The 20,042-nt window shown below is 59.8% G+C and overlaps 3 protein-coding genes across 8 annotated transcripts in view; all 3 read left to right on the top strand.

Annotated features, from left to right (window-relative positions):
* AP2M1 (adaptor related protein complex 2 subunit mu 1) overlaps positions 1-1,414 on the top strand; it is a 28,328-nt gene extending 26,914 nt beyond the window's left edge. For both annotated transcript variants that reach the window (XM_080349913.1, XM_080349914.1), the window contains exon 11: positions 289-1,414. In XM_080349913.1, the coding sequence (XP_080206039.1) occupies positions 289-423 (135 nt within the window). In that variant the 3' untranslated portion in view covers positions 424-1,414. The remainder of the gene's footprint in view (positions 1-288) is intronic.
* An 890-nt stretch (positions 1,415-2,304) lies between these two features.
* ABCF3 (ATP binding cassette subfamily F member 3) lies at positions 2,305-13,691 on the top strand. Of its 5 annotated transcripts, none has more exons than XM_080350027.1 (21): positions 2,305-2,435; positions 2,638-2,785; positions 3,242-3,321; positions 3,630-3,685; positions 5,481-5,578; positions 5,695-5,817; positions 6,094-6,360; positions 6,537-6,647; positions 7,164-7,223; positions 7,516-7,572; positions 7,781-7,803; positions 8,435-8,490; positions 8,618-8,818; positions 8,986-9,062; positions 9,288-9,332; positions 9,653-9,785; positions 10,395-10,483; positions 10,665-10,756; positions 11,345-11,477; positions 11,858-11,945; positions 12,799-13,691. In XM_080350027.1, exons 1-21 carry the CDS (start codon positions 2,363-2,365, stop codon positions 12,955-12,957), a joined length of 2,169 nt encoding a protein of 722 aa, XP_080206153.1. In that variant the 5' UTR covers positions 2,305-2,362; the 3' UTR covers positions 12,958-13,691. The 5 variants fall into 5 exon arrangements, with proteins under 5 accessions (XP_080206153.1, XP_080206155.1, XP_080206154.1 ...); XM_080350029.1 differs by having other exon boundaries at positions 6,567-6,647; XM_080350028.1 differs by having other exon boundaries at positions 3,633-3,685.
* Positions 13,692-14,357: 666 nt separating this feature from the next.
* On the top strand, positions 14,358-17,515 carry LOC308043778 (PHD finger protein 13-like; the record flags this gene model as incomplete). Its single annotated transcript, XM_080350075.1, has 5 exons — positions 14,358-14,489; positions 15,959-16,051; positions 16,194-16,809; positions 17,141-17,179; positions 17,289-17,515. The coding sequence occupies 5 exons, from the start codon at positions 14,358-14,360 to the stop codon at positions 17,513-17,515; spliced, it is 1,107 nt and encodes a 368-aa protein (XP_080206201.1).
* Positions 17,516-20,042: the final 2,527 nt, after the last annotated feature.

The following is a 20,042-nucleotide window of genomic DNA, read 5'->3' on the forward strand; positions in this document are numbered from 1 at the left end:
TTTTCAGTCCCTTCTGCCCTTGGGGAACTGCACAGGTTTGAGTGCTCCTTGTCCCAAGCTTCCGTGTGACTACTGAACATGAGGCCTGCCAGGTGGCAGAACTAATGGAAGAAAATTGTCCTTAAGGCCACTACTCTTGTCACCATGCATGCAGGGAGTTGGGAAGGGAACAGTGGCCCCTGATGTACCTTTCTAGATGTGTAGACAAGGGGTCCTCTGACTCTTGTGTGTGGAGAGCACCTTAGCCCCCGTTCCAATGCTCTCCATTGCCCTTCTCTTTCTCAATAGGTCCCATTTGCCCCCTCTGGGCTGAAGGTGCGCTACCTGAAAGTCTTTGAGCCAAAGCTGAACTACAGTGACCACGATGTGATCAAATGGGTGAGGTACATCGGCAGGAGCGGGATCTACGAGACCAGATGCTAGCCCCAGCAGGCTGGCGGGCTCCCTCTTCTCCAAGCCATCCTCCGCCTCTCCTCAGTCTTCAAGTACATTCAGAGAAAACATCTGCCTGGCCCCTCTACGCGGATCAAGAGGCCCTGTGGCTCACCTCGGGAGCAGACTTGCCTGCCTGCGCTCAGTTACCACCCCTGCTGCAGCTGCAGTTCACAACCACCTGGATGTGCGCAGGGGCACAGTCAGCGTCCTGCTCCCCGTCCCAGGGTGGGGAAGGGCCAGTCTAACTCCCATCCTCTTGTGATCTTTCTAGGGAATGTCAACCATTAAACTCCTCTTCTGTTGGTGTCTCACTACTTGCATCATATCCTAGTATTTTTGAAGTTCTTGTGCATATGTACTCGTAGAATAGACCTAAACATAGACTGGACAAATCTGAGTTGAAGTTACCCTGGCTTCTGTACTAGCTATTGCTGTTGTGGTAGATGTTGCTGGCCAGTCTGAGATGCCTGGGGTGGTGAGTTTGGGTCTCCACCAGAAGAGATGGTGGGGCTCACCGCATTTCACCACCACCACCTTATATTTCTTGCAAAGTCGTCAGTATAGAGTCCTGCCGTGGGAAGGTTTGTGACCAAAAAAGATGAGGGTTTAGACTCTTGCTGGTGTGTGTGTGGGTGGCACAGCATTGCAGGTCCTCGGAGCGCTTACCCCCACCCACTGCTGGCTCGAGCCAGTCTGTCCTTTCCAAACAAATTGGAAGTGTGGCCCCTCTGTCCCAGGGCGTGCGGGTCAGCTGAGCTCTGTCAGGATGCGAACAGGGTTTGTCCTCGGGGAATCTCAAATGCGGTTGGCAGCAGGAGCCCCCTGCCCCAGCCTGCCCTCTCCACACTTCTACCAAACGCTTCTGGGCCATAGGAATGCTGCTGCTACCCACAGTCCTGCTTCTGGTAGTGTGGTCTCCATTTTGTACACTTTGTGATTTGTCCAGCTCTGAATCTAATAAAGTATGTAGAACGGAGAAGGCTGCTTGTGCTGCTCTTTGGGATGTGTGGGGTGAGAGCCGGGGCCTGTGCTACACCGTCCTGGGGCTTTCCTTGCTTCTCCAGCCCTGGGCTGCCTGGGGTTGGTAGGTCAGGGCTCTGAGCAACCTGATCTGGTTGGAGATGTCCCTGCTCATTGCAGGGGGTTGGACTGGATGACCTTGGGAGGTCCCTTCCAACCCAAACTGTTCTAAGGGAAAAGAACAAGTGATGCTTTTGCTCCTGGATTCCAGCTGCTGCTTCCATTGCTGCAGCTCCCTGGGGAAGGGTGGGTGCTCAGAGCTTTCCCCCCAGGGCTGGCTTACCAAAGCCTGCGGCTGCGCTCAACTGACCTCCAGCCCTGGGATCCTGGCTTCTCTGCCTACGGGAACTTTTCTGTCTTTTCGTTGTGAACAGCTGAAAAAAAAGAAGTTTTCCACTTGGCTTTCGGGGTCTGGGGACAGGAGGGTCCCAGGAAGGTACAAGCAGCTGGCGCAGCAGCTGTGACCGGCCTGGGCTGGGGTGCTGAGCCCGGGCCGCTTGTTCCGTGTGCACTCAAACAGGGCAAACCGCAGCCCGGTGCCTGCGGCGGGAGAGCTGGCACTCGGGTCGCTTTTGTGACAGAGAAACGAAACAAATGAAAGCAACCGAACGCCAAACCTCGGTCTCCGCGGGCGGGCACAGCGGGGGCTGCGGGCTCCGCCTATTCGGGGGCTGGGGCCGCGGGGCTCGGGGGCTCCGGTACCGGCTGCACGTGGCAGCGCCCCCTCTCCCGCCCCCCTCCCGCCCCGCCCCGGACTGCGCTCCCCAGCGGCCCCCGCGCGCATGGCGGCCGCCCGCCTCCTTCCCGGCAGCCCCCGCGGCCGCGCCGTCCCTTCCGCCTCCGCCGCCGAGCCGGGTCCGTGCGGCGGCGGCACCGGGGCCGCGCCCGGTCCCGCTCAGCCCGCGCCATGGCGTCCTGCGCCGACATCCTCCGCAGCGAGTTCCCCGACCTGGACGGCGAGGTGTTCGCCTACTTGACGGGTGAGCGGCGCCCGCCTGCCCGCGGCTCGGCCTCCCGCCCCGCCGCGTGTCGCGACGCCCTCCCCGCTGTCGCGACAGGAGCCGCGACGGGCGGCCGCGGGGGGGCGGGGGGGAGCAGGGAGCGGGTACCACCTGCCGGCCGTGTCGCGACAGGCGGCCCGCCCGTCGCGACAGCGGGGTGTGCAGCGGCGTGTGCCCGCAGGGATCCTGCACGGCAGCGGCGCCGACTTCGAGTCGGTGGACGAGCTGGTGGAGGCGGTGGGGGAGCTGCTGCGGGAGGTGTCGCAGGACACCAAGGACGATGGCGCCATCCGGGACATCTGCCAGCGCCTCTTCAGCACCCTGCAGCTGTGAGACCCCGCGCCCCCTCCTCACCTGCCCCCTGCTCACCTGCCCCCTGCTCACCTGCCCCCTCCTCACCTTCCCCCTGCTCACCTGCCCCCTGCTCACCTGCCCCCTGCTCACCTTCCCCCTGCTCACCTTCCCCCTGCTCACCTTCCCCCTCCTCACCTGCCCCCTCCTCACCTGCCCCCTCCTCACCTGCCCCCTCCTCACCTGCCCCCTGCTCACCTTCCCCCTGCTCACCTTCCTCCTGCTCACCTGCCCCCTGCTCACCTGCCCCCTCCTCACCTGCCCCCTCCTCACCTGCCCCCTCCTCACCTGCCCCCTGCTCACCTTCCCCCTGCTCACCTTCCTCCTCACCTGCCCCCTGCTCACCTTCCTCCTCACCTGCCCCCTCCTCACCTGCCCCCTCCTCACCTGCCCCCTGCTCACCTTCCTTCTCACCCTCCTCCTCCTCTCCCCAGGGACGAGGCCGGGGCCCAGCGCTGCAGCCAGGTGCTGCTGGATGCCCCCATCCAGCTCTCCCAGATCACCGATGGATACGGTGAGTGGTGCCCAGGGGACCCCCCGCCACTCATGTCACCACCACGTGTCACCACCAGCGTGGTGCTGGCCGCGGGGTCAGGGCGCTGAGCGCTCACCTGACCTTGGGGAGCGGTTCAGCCCATCCCTGTGCGCCTCCCTCCCCGGCGCACCCTGCTTTCGCTGCACCCAGCAGCGCCCAGCGAGCTGGTGGGGAGGGAGAGGACCTGCCTTTGGTCCCCGGGTCCTGTTGGACAGGGGACAGTTGTGGCAGCGGTTTGTGGAGCCTCCCTGGAGCACGTGCTCACCAAGCCAACCCTCTTGTTGCAGCAGACGCCAGCGCGGACCTGCTGCCGGGGCTGCTGCTGAAGAGAGGCCAGACCTCGGTAAGTGCGGGCCGTGCCCTCCGTAAGCCGGCAGAGCTGCTGGCACCAACTGACAGGTGGGGCTGCAGGTGCCCTGTCCTGCTCCGGTCACCTCGTCCCCAGGGAGCACCCGGGACGGGCGGCTGTCCCGGTCAGGGACAGAGCTGCAGGGGTACTGCTCCTCCCTGTTGGGTTCGCTGCGATTTGGGGAGCTGTGAACCTTGGTCTGGTAAAGAGGCTCAACAGGAGTTAACAGCTTGTTAATTTGACAAGATCTATTTTGCTGTATTTCTTAATGAGCTTCAGAGTGTGGCTGATGCAGTGGTAGTGCTCAGAGCGCAGCTTCTCTGGCTTTAACCAGGACCTTTGGCTTCCACGGCAGGGCCTTTGACTGAGAAAACAGGCTGTACCGGGGTGACGTCTTGCCATATCCAGTGAGAGAGAAAATCCTGACAGACGGTCGGATGCTGGAACGTTACCAGTGGGGAGTTCGCAGGGAGCAGCCGTTTTCCAGAGAGCTGCTGCAGGGAGGCTGTAAGCCCAGCTTTAGAAAGGGCTGTGGGTTGTCGTGCTTTGATGAATAAGAGCAGGAGCAGGGAGGTTTGGAAGCAGTTATGCTCTGTGACCCGGAGGAAACTGGAACGTCTCTGCTGATGAAATGCAAGGCTGCTCAGGAGCGACCCGGCTTGCCCTCTGTCTTGGATGTGCCAAAGTTTTGGTGGGGGTGAGGTGTGGTTGTGCATCTGCAAAGCAAGGACAGTGGTATCTGTACAGGGTGGGTGGTGTCGCTGCCAGGCTGGTCTCCTGTAGAGCTCTCCCTTACTGGGATAATGTGTTGAAGACAAGAACCCCTTGCTTGAAGGCTGAGACCTAATGTGATCCCTGGCTGTCTGAATGGGAGTCTTAGTGAGAACTGGCAGCTGTTGCTGGTTTTGGCACTGGAGTTGTTGCTGCTGGGTTCACTCTCTGGCTCCCGTGTCCGCAACTCAAAAACGGACCTTCAGAAAAATTGGAGAAGATTCAGAGGAGGCCTCGGGAGGTCTCCCAGGTTCTGGGGGACATGTCTTAATGGGAGATTCAGGGAGCTCGGCGTAGTTTACAGGGTGACTCAATCTGTCTGTAGGTATGGGGTCACAGCTCCAGTAACAAGACACTCCTCGGTCTAGCACGCAGGTCTTTAACATGCTCCGGTGGCTGCAGAGTTGCCTGGAAATATCTAAGAGTGTTCTTGGTCAGCCACAAATATTTAACTTGATGCAGGAATAAGCTGGAGTAGGCTGAGAGCCTGGCCAAGACTAGAGGCCAGGTTAAAATACTTGGCTCCTTCTTGTCTTCAGGTTTAATTAAATACTTTTTGTCTCTCATGACTGATCCACTGTGTAAGCTGAGTTTGTTCCAAACTGGCTAAAGTTCAAGGTGTCGGGGAGGGGAGCGCTGGGGCAGGGCGAGGGTGGCGTGAAGGGGGCACTGGGGCAGCACGTTGCTGCCGGTGAAGTGACTTGGCTGCCCCAGGTCCCAGGAACTGCCGACACCGGCCGTACGTTCGGGTCGGCCAAACCCTTTGCCTTGCTGAGGCAGGACTGTTGTGTATGAGCAGCTGATTTAGGACTTGGTTCCTGGAGTGACTTTCTGGCCTGATCAGCTCCCTCAAAATGTGTTTGGGTCTGTCCCAGGTCCCCTGTCCTACCTTCCTCCTGCCCTCCCTCCCCTCTTTCCAGGCGTGAGGGGTTGCGCGATCTCTTTTCTCCTGGAGCTGGGCTTTTGAGGCTTTTGCTGAAGATCCTCTCTCATCTTTACACTCTGGTTTGTTCCCCAGATGGTGAATGCCAAGAAACTGGAGAAGGCGGAAGCCAGGCTGAAAGCCAAGCAGGACAAGAGGATGGAGCGGGATTCCCTGAAGACGTCTGGCCCTCTGTGAGTGTGGAGGGCACCTCGAACATCCCCAGCCCATTCTGCTGAACGTGGCTGGGATCTGGCTGTCCCAGAGCTTTCCCGCTGAGCCCTCTTCTCTGCCATCTGTCTGCCCGCAGCGTCCTCGAGGAGGCGTCTGCCAGCCAAGCTGCCAGCAAGAAGGAGACTCGCATGGAGTCATCAGGCAAGAACAAGTCGTATGATGTGCGCATTGAGAACTTCGACGTGTCCTTCGGTGAGCGGTGAGTGCAGGTGGGGAGGTGGGACAGATCCTGGCTGGGGTTTTGGACCATGGAAGATTTAAGACTGGATTGGAGGGTGGTTGAGAAATTATAAAGGGTGTGGGAAAGGTCAGAAAGCAAGGTGGGCACCTGACCCTGTTGGCTTTAGGCAGGTGAAGTCTGTGATGGTTGCTTGGCTCCAGCACAGCCTGAAATACGCTGGGGACAGGCGGCTGCCTGTTATCTCCCGCTCCGTGGGGCAGCCTGACTCGGTACCTGCCTGTTCTCTGGCTGCAGCGTCCTGCTGGCAGGAGCAGACCTGAACCTGGCATTCGGACGGCGCTACGGGCTGGTGGGCAGGAACGGGCTGGGCAAGACCACGCTGCTGAAGATGATCGCCAGCCGGAGCCTGCGCATCCCCTCGCACATCAGCATCCTCCATGTGGAGCAGGAGGTGGCGGGGGACGAGACGCCGGCGCTGCAGAGTGTGCTGGAGTGCGACACCACGCGTGAGAGCCTGCTGCGGGAGGAGAGGGACCTGACGGCCAAGATTAATGCTGGCAGGTGAGAAGTTGCCACTGGGTTTCCAGCCCTTCTATGGCCTCTTGACCACAAGGACTCATTCTGAGGTCTCCCGCTTCAAATGAAGGACTTTGGCAGGGCTGGGCTGCATCTTGCCCACCTTAGTCCTGCTTGGGGAGATTGGTCTCTCCCAGCACTCAAACCCTGACCCTGGTCAGTCCCACACACTCCTCTTTATCCTGCCCCAGGGGAGAAGGGACAGAAGGTGCCAGGCTAACAGAGATCTACGCAAAGCTGGAGGAGATTGAGGCAGACAAGGCTCCAGCAAGGTGAGACAGTCCCATGGGCACCACTGTCTGGCAGCATGGCCACAGCTGGGCAGTGGTTTGGGGCATGGGACATGTAAGGGTGATGCTGTGGCCCTGGGATCCAGCATGTGGGGACAGGGGGCCCTCCCTACTGCTTTTCTTTTCTCTTCTTCTGTTTCACTTCTTGCTTTTCCTCGAAGCTGGAGGGATTATTTTTGTCCTGAATGGCTTGTATGGTTACTGCTGCTCCTCTCAGACCTCCTCGGGTTCCTGGTGGTCTGAGGAACTTTTCTGGGATGTTGGTGGTACTGACTCTCTTCTTGCCCAAAGAGCTGAAAGCTTCTTGCAGATCTGCTGGGACTTCATGTGGGTGCTGTGCCCTATTGGGCTACATTTCCCAGCCAAGCTCTTGAGCGTGCAGGGAAATTTTTCTGTGCCAGAGTAGCCCTAAACCTTGCACCATGTGTGCAGGACCTCAGGCTGTGCTCCGCGGCTGGGCTCTCTAGCTGGGCTCTAGCTCTCTCCCCTTTTCCCCAGGGCATCCGTCATTCTCGCTGGCCTGGGCTTTAATGCAAAGATGCAGCAACAGACAACCAAGTAAGTCACTGGGTTCTGGGCAGTGAGACAGAAATGGGTCTGGGGAGAGGCTGTGGAGCGAGCGCCCAGGCACGGCTGTGGCCGGGAGGGTGAGGGTCTGGTCCTGCCCTTCCAATGTGCTCTCCTGCCCTGGTGCCAAGCCACCTACCTGCTGGGCCATGGATCGTGTGCTGTGCCCGAGGTGCCTGCAGGGACAAGCTATCTCTGGGTGACAGCAGAGCCGAAAAGGCTGCAGGGGAGGCAAGCCCAGAGTTGTTCTCTAACCCCTCTCTGCAACCTCTTCTCTCCTCAGAGAGTTTTCCGGAGGCTGGAGAATGAGACTGGCCTTAGCCAGAGCCCTGTTTGCCAGGTTGGTGTCCAGGCCTTGGCGCTGCGGGGCTAACCCTCCTTGCTGTCCCTGCTGCGAGGCGCAGGGGTGCTGCCTGGCGGTCCCCTTGACTCAGGCTCTCAGGGCAAGGAGCACTGGAGGCATCGCAGCTCCATGTGTGTGGTGAACATGCTCTGCACTGATCCTGTACTCTTTTTGCTTCTGATACCCATGTCTCTTTTTTTCCTAGGCCAGATCTCCTTCTGCTGGACGGTAAGTCGATACTGTGAGTTTCCTCCGGCTCCACTGCTGGGCCCGCCTGTGCCCTTGCTGGGGTTGGGAACGCGCCGTGGCCTTTAGCTGCCTGCTCAAAATAGCCCAGCGTGCCGGGGCTGGGCTGGCTGGGCTGCCGCTGCTCCCTGGCACGGCCGCAGAGCTGGCGGTGCTGCGGGAAGTCTGCTTGGGCACGGCAGAGCTCTGCCCTGTGCCCCAGCTGGGGATCCACATGTCACCGTGCCCCAAGCACGTCCCTTTCCCTCACCTGTCCCTGTGATTGGCCCTGGCTGCCAGGCCGTGCTGCGGGGGTCACTGCGCCACAGGGGTGACCTTGGGGCTGGGCTGGCTCCCTGGGGAGGTGCCCACCTCGGGTGGGGGTCTGGGTGAGATGCTGCTGCTGGGCATCAGGGTCTGTACTGGTATGGAGTGGGGGGAGTGTCTCTGGCTGAGCCTCAGCCCTTGTGTCCACACCCTGTCACAGCCAGAACACATGAGTCCCCTGAGCTGGGGGGGAAGGTCCCCCTGCAGGGTCTCTTCCTCCACTGATCATTAGCTGTTACTGTGTAAAAATGCATAATCCAGCCATGCTCATCCCTCCTGATCTCAGTGCCTCTTTCCCTTCCCTCAGAGCCAACCAACATGCTGGATGTGAGGGCCATTCTGTGGCTGGAAACGTACCTGCAGGTAGGGGGTGGTGGGAGATGGGATGGAGATCTCCTCCAGGCTGGTATTTGACCTCGCTGGGTGGTGGGACCAAGCCCTGCGCTCCGGCTGGATGATGCTCAGGCCTCCCTCTCACTGTCCCCTCCAGACCTGGCAGTCGACCATCCTCGTGGTGTCCCACGACAGGAACTTCCTGAACGCGGTGGCCACGGACATCATCCACCTGCACTCGCAGCGGCTGGACACGTACCGCGGGGACTTCGAGAACTTCATGAAGATCAAGGAGGAGCGGCTGAAGAACCAGCAGCGAGAGTACGAAGCCCAGCAGCAGTACCGGGAGCACATCCAGGTACTGGGAGAAGCCGATAGTGCTGGGACACTTCTCCCAGCCTTGTCCCTTTCTCCATGCTTCCAGACCCATGGATGCGGCTGTATTGTTGCAGAGGTTTGGCAGCAGAGTGGGGTGGCTGGGGCCGAAGGGGACCTGGGGCTCTCTGATGTTTTTTTCTCTTGCAGGTTTTCATCGACCGCTTTCGCTACAACGCCAACCGGGCATCCCAAGTGCAGAGCAAGCTCAAGCTGTTGGAGAAGCTGTGAGTGCTTCTCGCTGGAGGTGGGGAAGGGGCAGTGCTTGTGGGAAGAAACAGAGGTTCCCAAGGTGCCTGGTGGGGCTGGTTTGGGCTTTAGGTGATGGTCTCTGATCCAGAGGCTTTGGCTAGGATGAGGTGTCACAGGGCTGAAGGCTCTCTCTGGGCTTCTGGTGTGGGAACAGACCCCCAGTGCAAGGCATCTTGGTTATGTGTCTGCTCTTCTTGCAGGCCAGAGCTGAAACCTGTGGACAAGGAGTCTGAGGTGATCATGAAGTAAGTGTCCCCTGAGCCCTTGCTTGGAGGGCATCTGGCTCCATTTCTAATGTGAGTTCCTCCCACTTGGGACAACCAACCCTTCCTGCGGGCCAGCCTTGCTCTGACAGGGAGCCCAGACAGGCCACTGTGTTCAGCCTGAATTCCCGCTTGGGGCCAAGGCTGCAGATCCATGTCCCCTTCTTGTGACCATCCTTCCCAGAGCTCCTGCATGGTAGAGAGCCCCACTTGCCACCTGGGTGGTTGCAGAGGTTGTCCCAGGGGGCTGGGAGCAGAGTCTCTGAAGTTCCTGGTCATCTCACCTCTTCCTGCTTTCCCAGGTTCCCCGATGGCTTTGAGAAGTTCTCCCCCCCAATCCTACAGCTAGATGAAGTAGACTTCTGTTACGACCCAAGTCACTACATCTTTCGTTCCCTCTCCGTCTCTGCCGACCTGGAATCTCGCATCTGTGTGGTATGTGGCATTGCAGAATAGCGGTGGCTACGAGGGAGCTTGGAGGTCCCTGCCCAAAGCAGGGCCAGCTTTGATGTTAGGTCAGGCATTGAAATCTGGTTATCTCCAGGAAGGAGTATTTCTCCCATTCCTCTGGGTCCCTTTGCAGTACTTGATCATCCTCATTTTGAGGAACATCAGAACATATTTCCTAATACCAGTTAGAATTTGTGATTTGGGCCTGTTGCCCTTCGTGCTCTCACTGGGTGCCTGAGAAGAGATTGAGTCCATCTCTGTAACGCCCTGTTAGATGACAACAGCAGCGTGTAGTGGGGGCTCCTGCTGCATGGGATGGGGCAGCAAAGAGATGCTCTGTGCTTGCAAATGACGCTGGGACCAGGTAATCCTGCAGCTTGAGGGTTGGGAGGGAACATCTAGCACTGCTGCCTGTGCTGCTCCTCAGTGATACAAACGCAGCTTCCAGGTGGCTGGAGTCACTGGTTAGACTCTCATCCTGCCCTTTCTGCTGCACAATCATCCGAGAGCGCTGAAATTCCCTCACCACTGCCCCCCCTCTCTGAAGTACCTTCATGGGTTTCACATTCTCCAATGCTGCTGCTCCTTCTTTAGGTTGGGGAAAACGGAGCTGGCAAGTCGACCATGCTAAAGATCTTAATGGGAGAGCTGGCACCAGTCAGAGGGATCAGACATGCTCACAGGTACCTGGTAGGGAGGGCTGGGGGGTTGGAGGAATGGTGCAGCTGGAGGACTTCTGGGCTGCCTGAGAGACGGGGATGGGTCCTGCACATCCACACAAGTTCCCTCTTCCCTGTAGCTGCAGCTGTGCGTGCTGTGTTCTCAGGGCCTGGTACCAGCTCTCATTCTCTCCTCATTCTGCAGAAACCTGAAGATTGGTTATTTCAGCCAGCACCACGTGGATCAACTGGACCTGAACATCAGCGCTGTAGAGTTGCTGGCAAGAAAGTTCCCAGGTGAGTTTTGGAGCTCCCAGGGGATCTGGACCATTGAGATCTCCTTTGCCACACACGGAGCAGCATTGATTTCTTTTGTGGCCCTGGGCAGAAGGTTCTGTCACATTGGTGCCTAAGGGATACCACCTGCTCTGGGTTAACTCCACACATCCAGCATGAGTTCAGGAAGCCAGCCACGAGAAGCAGGGATAGCCAGGTATCTGCAGACCTCCAGCTGGTGCTCCACCGTGGCCTGGTTTTGGGGGCAGATGACTTGCTTTCCTGCTGGCCACAGAATGAGCACCGGCACCCCTTTCCCAGCTGCCAAAACCTCCGGCTCCCTTCTGCACTTAACGTTTCATGACATGGTGACAGGGAATTGGGGGCAGGGTCACTTGGAGTCAGTCACCGGCCCTGCAGCCCCTGTCCCGATTGTGTCGGTCAGGTTTTCCCGGCAAACCCCCAGCTTGGTAGGGAATCACCTGGCAGCAGCTGCTGGATCCCTCCCCTGCTGTGCTGGCCTGGCCGCAGTGCCCACTGAGCCTGCGGCACCGAGAGCCCTGTGTCACACCGGGTGTGCCGCAGCTGTGTTGTGACACGCTCCTGCAGGGAAGACGGAGGAGGAGTACCGGCACCAGCTGGGGAGCTACGGCGTCTCGGGGGAGCTGGCCGTGCGTCCTGTGGCCAGCTTGTCTGGAGGACAGAAGAGCCGCGTGGCCTTTGCCCAGATGACTATGTCCTGGTAATTTTCTTTGAGATACTGTTAATTTTTGCATGGCTTCATCCCTGGAGCCTGCTTCACTGGGAGGAAGGTGGGTGTCCAGGGACCTTCTGCTGCCCTGAGAAAACCTCATCCTTGGGACTTCGGTGGGGAGGGAGGTTGTCACTGTGGAGGGACTGTGTGGAAGGAGGCAGGTGACTTTCTCCGCTGATTTGGGCTCATAGAGGGCTAAGTGGTGTCCCTGGAGCTGGGCAACACCAGCCTTGGATCCCAGCAAACGCCAGTGGTTGTGGCTCTAAGTGACTAAAGCAGCAGCCTGGTGGAGGTCACTGCAGTGTGACAGGGTGCGGATTCAGCCCAGAGCTGCTCCAGTGCATACTCAGAGCTGTCTTATTTTCCAGTCCAAACTTCTACATCCTGGATGAGCCGACAAATCACCTGGACATGGAGACCATAGAGGCGCTGGCAAAGGCACTGAATAAGTTCCGGGTAAGGTTCCCTTGGCAAAATGTTCCATTTTCATAGAATCATAGAATCATTTTGGTTGGAAGAGACCCTTAAGATCATCACGTCCAACCATAACATAAATCTAGCACTAAACCGTAACACTTCCTGCAGCTCAAGTTACATGGTACCTCAGGACAGATGTTGGCAAGTCAGTTGGTTTCTGCCTTAGCCATTCATCCTGATGGTTTGTTTCTCTTGCTGGCTTTGGCTAATGGTGGCTGAGAGAGGCAGCAGCAGACTGGAGAGCACCTTGTCCCCCACATTGATCAGTCACCTACCCCCTGTAACTTCTCACGTGCTGCATGCAGCACTCAGCCCTGCTGTGGGACCTTTCGCTTCTTCCTGAGGCACAATTTATGGCCGATCTCCAAAGACTCAGCCTCCAGATACCGCTGTGATCAACCTGCTTCTCACTGTTTTATAGTTGCTCAGGCAGTTTTCCTGTGAAAGAAAAGTTTAGCTGAGGTTTCTTGGGGCTTTGCCCAGCCACCTTTTGACTGTCATTGACTCCACCCGGAATCTCCATCCTTGCAGTTGTCGCAGACCTGGAGAGCCAGTAACAAGCCCTGCACTCGCCTTCCGAGAGGAGAGGCGAAATACATTACTGCTGCACATGCTTCCTCCATACATCATCTGTTTGTCCCCTGAAGGAAAGAAAGGCTGGGATTAGGTCCCTGCTGATGAAATATTGTTCAGTTTTCCCAGGAGCACATGGAAACATAAAGTTCTGTGCACAGGCGGTGGTGCAGGATCCCAGTGTCCCCATGCCACCAGTGCTGGGCCCTGGGTTACGCTCCACTAAGTTCCCTTTTTTCCCCTCCTTGTGTGTTGGCAGGGGGGTGTAATTCTGGTGTCCCACAATGAGCGCTTCATCCGCCTGGTGTGCCAGGAGCTGTGGGTGTGCGAGAACGCCACCGTGACCCGCATCGAGGGTGGCTTCGACCAGTACAGAGACATCCTGAAGGAGCAGTTCCGCAAGGAGGGTTTCCTATAAGGGAGGCAGGAGCTGGACTGCGCTGGGGGCTGGAGCACAAAGCTCACCCGCCTCGGCATCCATCCCAACTGTGCCTGGCAGAGCGCTGAGGACGCTGCTGCCCGCATGGACCGTCAGCCGTGCCATCAAACTGCCACCTGACCTGCTCTCCCCTCCCGGGGCGGGCGGAAGGACAGCGAGGAGCAGGAGCCCGGTGCTGTGCGCGGCCGGGGTTTTGCCATCAGCCGGGGCTGTGCCTGGCACCGGGCACGCTGGAAAGGCTGTGCCTGGAGCTGCTGCTCTGCCAAGAGGAGGGAAGGAGGTGTCGCACGCCGACCTCCCCTGGTGTAACTCCATGCTCTGGAGGGCAGGAGAGGAGCTGTTCTCCGTGTTTCTTCGCTTTACCCTCTGCCTTTTTCTTTCTTTTATTTTTTTCTCTGCGTTTAACTGGCCAAACACTAGTCCAGGCTGCACCCCATGCCACTCTCCCCTCTGCCGACCTGGGGGGAAACGAGGCCTTTGCTGCTAAAAGTGACCCCTGCCTCCTCCCCCAGCCCCTGGGAGCCAGGGCTGGCTTGGCCTTGCCTCCCCAGGGGCTTGTGTTTGTAGTGCCGGGGGAGCCGGAGCCCGCTCCCTGCTCCTGTCCCTGCACTGCCACCTCCTCTCGCTGCCTTCCCTTCCCTGGGGTGGGCTGCCCTGGGGGCTCTGCTCAGCCCCCCTCCCTGCTGCCTCCACAGAGGCTGCGGTGTAAATAAACCCAGGATGCAGTGGGTGCAGTGCTCTTCTTTTCTTAAGGGCTGTGGGGCTCGAATTAGGGGCGGGGGGAGTCCTTCTGCTGCCCAGAGCACAAGGCGGCTCGGGGAAAGGTGTTTCCTTGATGGGTTTTGCCAAGTTAATGGCTCCTGCGTGGTGCGGGGGAAGCTGGTGGGTTGTGCGGGACTGCGCCCGTGTCCCACCGGTGGCCGCGGCCACCTCGGGGGACAGGGAACCGGGTGAGGCGGGGGCTCGGTGCCAGCTCAGGCGGGCGCTGGATCCGGTTGTGGTTTGGGGGCTGCAGGAAACCGGGGCTGAGGGTGGATGGGAGGAGGGGGCAGAGCTGGGGGGCCCCCTGGCAGCCCGGGCAAGGGGAGTTGGGACCCGGGAGGGGTGCCGGTGTGTCCAGCCCCGGTGCACGGCGGCGTCCCGGTGCCGGCAGCAGCCGGCGGGCCGGCCACGTCCGCGGTGGCCGCTCCCCCGGCGCCGGTGGGGATGGACCACCCCCCCGCACCCCCCGCCTCCCACCGGGGCGGCCGGCGCGAGGCCCCGCCCTCGCCTTCCCCGCCACCAGGTGGTCCCGCCCCTGCGGCCGGGGCGGCGCTCGAACCTCGCTCCGACCGGCGGCGGCACCCAGCGCACCGGGCAGGGCAGGGCGGGCCGGCGGCATGAGCGCCGGTGGGGAGGGGGCAGGTGAGGGGCGCGGGGTCGCCGCCCCGGGAGGACCGTTCCCCCGGGGGGGGCTGCGCTCGGCGGGGAGCAGCCCCGTACCCAGCCCCGGGTCCCCAGTGCCCGAGGAGGTGAGTGGGGCGGCGGGGACGGGAGAGGTGGGGGGGCCTCGGGGGGCGCCGCGCGTGTGCTGGGGGGTGCGGGGCTGCCACGGGATGCGGGGGTGCCCGACGGGGGAGGGGTGGGGGGTCGTTTGTGAGTGCCTGTGTGCGGGGGGGGAACTGGTTCGTCTGTGTGTGCGCGGGGGGGGCCTCGTGTGTGTGTGTGTGTGCGCGCGCGCGGCGGGGGGGGGTCGTGCGTGTGTCTGTGTGTGCGCGCTCGTGTGTGTGTGCGGGGGGGGGGGGGGTCGCGTGTTTTTACGCCGGGGAAGTTGTGTTTGTGCATTGGGGGGGGTCGAGTGTCGAGAAGGACTTTGCGTGGGGGGCCGCTCTGTGCGTGGGGGTGCTTGTGCCTGCGGGAGGCTTGGGGGGGAGCGGGGGGGCGCTGTGTGTGTGCGGGGGCTGTGGGGGTGTTTGTGTGTGTGTGCCCGCAGGGGGTTGTGCGTGTGCGAGGAGCCCTCGGGGGGCGGCTGTGGGCGCGGGCGGGGGATGGTGCCCGCGGAGGGGGGCAGTGCGGCGCCGGGGCGCGGGGTCCGTGGGGGTGCGGCGGCGCGGCCGGGAACCTGCGTGGCCGGCTTGCTCCGCGGCGTGTGCGTGCCGGGGCGGGCCCAGGGCTGGGGGCTGCGGGGGTGCCGGGGTGCGTGTGGACGGGGAGGGGGGGCTGTTACGTGCCGGTTCCGGGCGGGGGGGGTCCCGTGCCGGTGCGGTGTTGCTCGTGCAGGGGGTGTCCGCGTGCGGGGGTGGGGTCGCCCCCCCGGCGGCCGGTCGGGGCAGGACCGGGAGCGCGGCGCCATCTTGGGAGCCATCAGGTGCCCGGCGCGGGGACGGGCGGCGGCCGGGGGGGCCGCCCCCTGCCCTCCCCTCCCCTCCCCGCCAGGCCGCCGCCGCCTCGCCGCGGGGGGAGCCGTGCGGCCCGGCTCCGGGGTCCCCCCTCGGTCCCGGGGGGGAGGTGTCTGCTCCCGCATCCCGGGCGCGGGGCTGGCTGTGCGGGACCGGGTCCCGAGCGGCGCCGGGCTCTTCCGGCTGACCCGGGAGCAGCCGGGGAACCCCAAATCGGCGGTGCCCTCCTAGCCGGCGCCTTCTCCCTCGGGCCTTGAGTCAGCCGGCTGTGGGCGGGGGGGCGCGGACATCCCCATCCCGGGGCTCCCGAGCCTCTGACTCACGCTCTGCTAGGCGGCTGCTCCGCTTTCTGGGTGTCCCATCCTGTCGTCATTGTGTCCCCCCCACCCCCCTCCATGGTCAGGGTTTTAAAGGGAAAGGCTGCATCTGTTGAGCCAGATGATGCGGATGGGTTAGGGGAAGGATGGATGTTCGAGTGACCTAAATATTATGTGCGTGTATAATTGCTTGGTGGTCCAGGGCTGCCTGCCAGGGCCAGTTGTGATGCTCAGCTCAGGTCGGGGTGTCCAGGGAGTTTAATCAACACGTGGCATTTGTTACAGCCGTTGCAGAAACGACAGAGAACCGTCGAGGATTTCAACCAGTTCTGCACCTTTGTTTTGGCCTATGCAGGCTACATTCCCTACCCTGAAGAAGTAAGACTGATTCCTCTGGGCTTCATAATTCTCCTCCTGGAGGGTCGTGCTCCATCCCCAGCCCCTTCCTCCTTACCCTGAATGTCTGTGCTGGGATCTTCCATGCTAGTCCTGCATTGTCCTCTATTGTCCTCTCTTGCAGAATGAGCCCTGGACCCACGGAGGCAACATGAGTCCCCAGAACAGCACAGGGAGCACTCAGGACAGCGATAGCTGGGCCTCGTCCCACTCCTCCGACTGCCATGTGCTGGTGGATGACGGGAGGAGCAGGAGTGCCATGGCCAGGGGGGCTGTGGACAACAGCCTGCTCATGAGCTGCCCTGCCTTCCCCACCGGCTTCTACGATGTCCGGCCCCAGCAAACCAAACGGAAGAAACCACCAGCAAAGAAACTCATTTTGGATCAGGAGGTGGAGAAGAAGGTGCCGCTGAGCATTGGGAAGGGCTTTGGGGCAGAGCAGGACGGGGTGAAGGAGCTGGCCGTGCTGGAGGGACAGGTGCCTCCTGTGAAAGAGCAGCACTTGGAGCCTTCCCTCGACCCAGCTGGGGACTCCCAGCCCAACTCCCTCCTGGAGGAGCTGATGAAGGAGGAGAAGGACTGCATGCACGGAGCACAGGGGACCGAGAAGCCAGCAGGAGATGATCCTCAGCTAAAGGAGCACGACCTCTGCTCTGGAGGGAGGAAAAGCCCCAGTTCTTCTAGTACCTTGGACCAAAGCGAAGGGGAAGATGCAAGCAGAGGGAGCTCCCAGCTTAGCGGTGAGTGCCCAAGGGAGTGCAGAGGGCCCTGTTGTGCTGCAGCCAGTGCCAGATATTGTCTCTACGTCCGCTGGAGCCACCCATGCTGGTTGCAGGGAGAGCCTGTCGGTGGCCCAAGCCGCTCCCAGCAAGGGGACTACCCTCTGGACCTGGGAGGGCTGAAGAGCAGGGGCAGGGAGCTGGCCTGCTCTTTGGCAGCTCTGTTCTACAGACCAAGCGGAACAGACCTGAAATTAGTCTGAAGTGAGGTGTAGGGCTGTCTTGCTCATCTGGTTTTTATTTTTCTCTTCTTTTTTTATTTTTTTTTTTTCTTTTCCTTTTGCAACTTCAGCAGTCGAATTTGCGGCAGCTCCCAACACCAAAGCAGAAGGTGAGTGGGGGACTGTTCCATTTGACACCACTGGAACTGGCTAGTTTGGCTACAGCCAGACCTGCCACTGCTAAGGTGGTTTCTGACCGGTGTCTCTCTCCCTGACCAGACGATGATGCCTGGGATCTGATCACCTGCTTCTGCCTGAAGCCCTTTGCGGGGAGGCCCATGATCGAATGTAACGAATGCGCTACCTGGATCCACCTCTCTTGTGCCAAGATCCGCAAATCCAACGTGCCTGAGGTTTTCATCTGCCAGCGATGCCGCGATGCCAAGCAGGAGATTCGCCGCTCGAACCGAGCTCGGACGGTGCCCCGCAAGCGCTTCTGTGACTGAAGCTCCCCCAGAGCAGGGTGGCCGGGGGTCCACTTTTTAAACTGAAAACTGTCGCCCGGTTTGGCTAGACAATCAATGCACAGTAATGGCAGGGGAGAGGCTGGGCTGTCCCCCTTGCACTTCTGACTCCTGGAAGCTGCCATGCGTGTCCTCCCTGGGGATCGCGTTGACCACGGAGCTCAGTTGCCCCAGAGGTGTGGGGGGAGAGGAGGGTGGTCCAGCTGCGCACTAGGTCACTTGGAAACATCTCTATCCTCGCACGAAGCTGGCTCAGTGCCTTTCCCCCCGGGCAGCCGAGGAGAACCTAGTCCAAGTAGTTTTTCTGTGGTGTGGTGGAAGCTTACACTTATCCCAAGGTGTGACTCCCCTTCCTCCTTTTTCCTCACCGTTTTCCTTTCCTTGCCTCGGATCTTCAGGTGGGCTGCGATGGCAAAGCCCCGGTGACCCAGGTTCTCATCCAGCAAGTAGGTGCAGCCCAGGGTGAGCTCCTTCCACATGGTGTGCTGTTCGCCAGGGCAGGAGGGGAAGGGACAGGGGTTCTGCTGACACCTGAAGCAGACTGGGGCTCCTCATCTTAGGGGTGTTGGTGGAGCCGTCCATCTCTGGGTCATTGGCCTTGTAGGCTACACAGGGGAGGTCCTTCCCCTGGCCCATGGTGCTTCTGGTTTCATTTGCTGTGCCTGTAGCCCCACGATACTCCTGTTGGGTCAGGAGCAGCAAGGCATCATCCAGCAGGTGATTACAAAGGCTGTTCTTGCAGAGCAGCCCTCCTTGGTTCACGTTCTCCAGTTGCACTGAGGTCTTCTATGTGAAGGGGGGTGGGATTCCTGGTAGGAGACTGAAGTTCTCCTCAGGACTGGTCATGGCAGGGCTAGGAGCCCTTTGGCAGGAGAGTGCTCTGGTTAGCTTTCCATGTTTTTCAGTTTGAAACAACTGAAGCTTGTGGCCGTCTCCTGCCCATAGGCCTGTCTGGTAGAGCATCCACTTAAACACCAGGCAGAAGCCGGGATGGAGCTGGGAGGGCCTTGTTTCCCAGCACTCCCTCCATCACAGAAGTCTGTTGGCTTTGGGTTTTGTTTTTGTTTTTTGTGGACATGAAGAGTGGAATCTGATGATTTGTCAAGAGTGGGCCCTGAGCCCCTTCCGCTATGCAACTGCTGCTCCAGAGACACGGAACGTGCCCTCTCCAGGTCCCCCGTTAAGTTTGGCAGTGGAAGGCATTTCCCTCTCCGTGTCCCCTGTGCGTGGTGTGTGTGTGTGTGTGTGATCTCCTCGGGCCCCACGTGCACTAACTGTTGGATCCCAGCTCCTCCTCACAGCCCCTCCAAAGACCCTGGCCCGTGTGCCTTCTGCACTTTCCCTGGGGGACACAGACCCCGCTCCTGTCCTGGTGACACTTGGCTCAGCCCCTGGGGCACCACTGCCTGCAGCAGGGAGTGGGACAGGCCCCACTTGCCAGTCCCCATGACTACGGTTCTTAACTGGGTTCTTTCCTACTTGCACATCTGGTTACTGCGGGACCACGGCTGGGGGCAGGTGTGGGGCAGCCCCCTGTCACTCAGCAGTCCCCAGGCTCGTCCCTGTGCCTCTCTCCTCTTGTGGAAAGCCTGGGCCCCGAAAGTGCTTTATGTTTTTATAGTTACTTTGTATTGATATGTAAATTAGCAATTTTTGGTCCTTGCCCTGTGGAGTGTGGCTGGAGTCTTATGTATATAATAAAGTACTTTTGCCATAATGGTGGTGGCCTTGGGTCTCGTGTTCCTCTGGAACCCAGTGCTCCCCTGTTCCCTCCTGCTGTGGCTGGGAGGGGACCTGGTGGGGGATCCTCCTCCCCATCATTAGTGATAGGACATAGTGATAGGACAAGAGGAAATGGCCTCAAGTTGTGCCAGGGGAGATTTAGACTGGATATCGGGGAAAAAATTCTTCACATAAAGGGCTGTCAGGTGTTGGAACAGTCTGCCCAGAAAAGGGGTAGAGTCACCATCCCTGGAGGTGTTTCAAAGGCATTTAGATGAGGTTCGTAGGGACATGGCTTAGTGCTAGACTTAGGTTAGGTTATGGTTGGACTCAGTGATCCTGAGGGTCTCTTCCAACTGAAATGATTCTATTCTATGATAAACACCACACTGTACAAAACAACAAAGAACAAGCGAGGCCAGTGTGCATCTTGTATTTAATAGAGCAATAACAGTTGGAATCAATGAACTGGAGGGTTTTTCCAACCCGAATGATTCTATGACCACCTCCCCACCCTGCTGCAGCACATGAGGATGTTCCACAGGGAGGTTCTCTGGAGCTGCACAGGCTAAGGGACAACCTCTTGGATGGGGACCATCTGCCCAGGGCTGCAGCCAACTCGTCGTGAGCATCACTGGTTACTCCAAAGAAGGAGCAGGTCTGACAGCTTGGGAAGGAAGGGCGGCCACGTGTCCTCACCGTGGCTCTTAAGGCACAGCACTATTTAGCCCAAAGCCTGTGTCTTGTTCTTGGGCTCTAAGAAACCTTCCCTTGCTCTCTCTCTGCT

Source organism: Nesoenas mayeri (assembly GCF_963082525.1).
Source record: "Nesoenas mayeri genome assembly, chromosome: 9".
Classification (NCBI taxonomy): Eukaryota; Metazoa; Chordata; class Aves; order Columbiformes; family Columbidae; genus Nesoenas; species Nesoenas mayeri.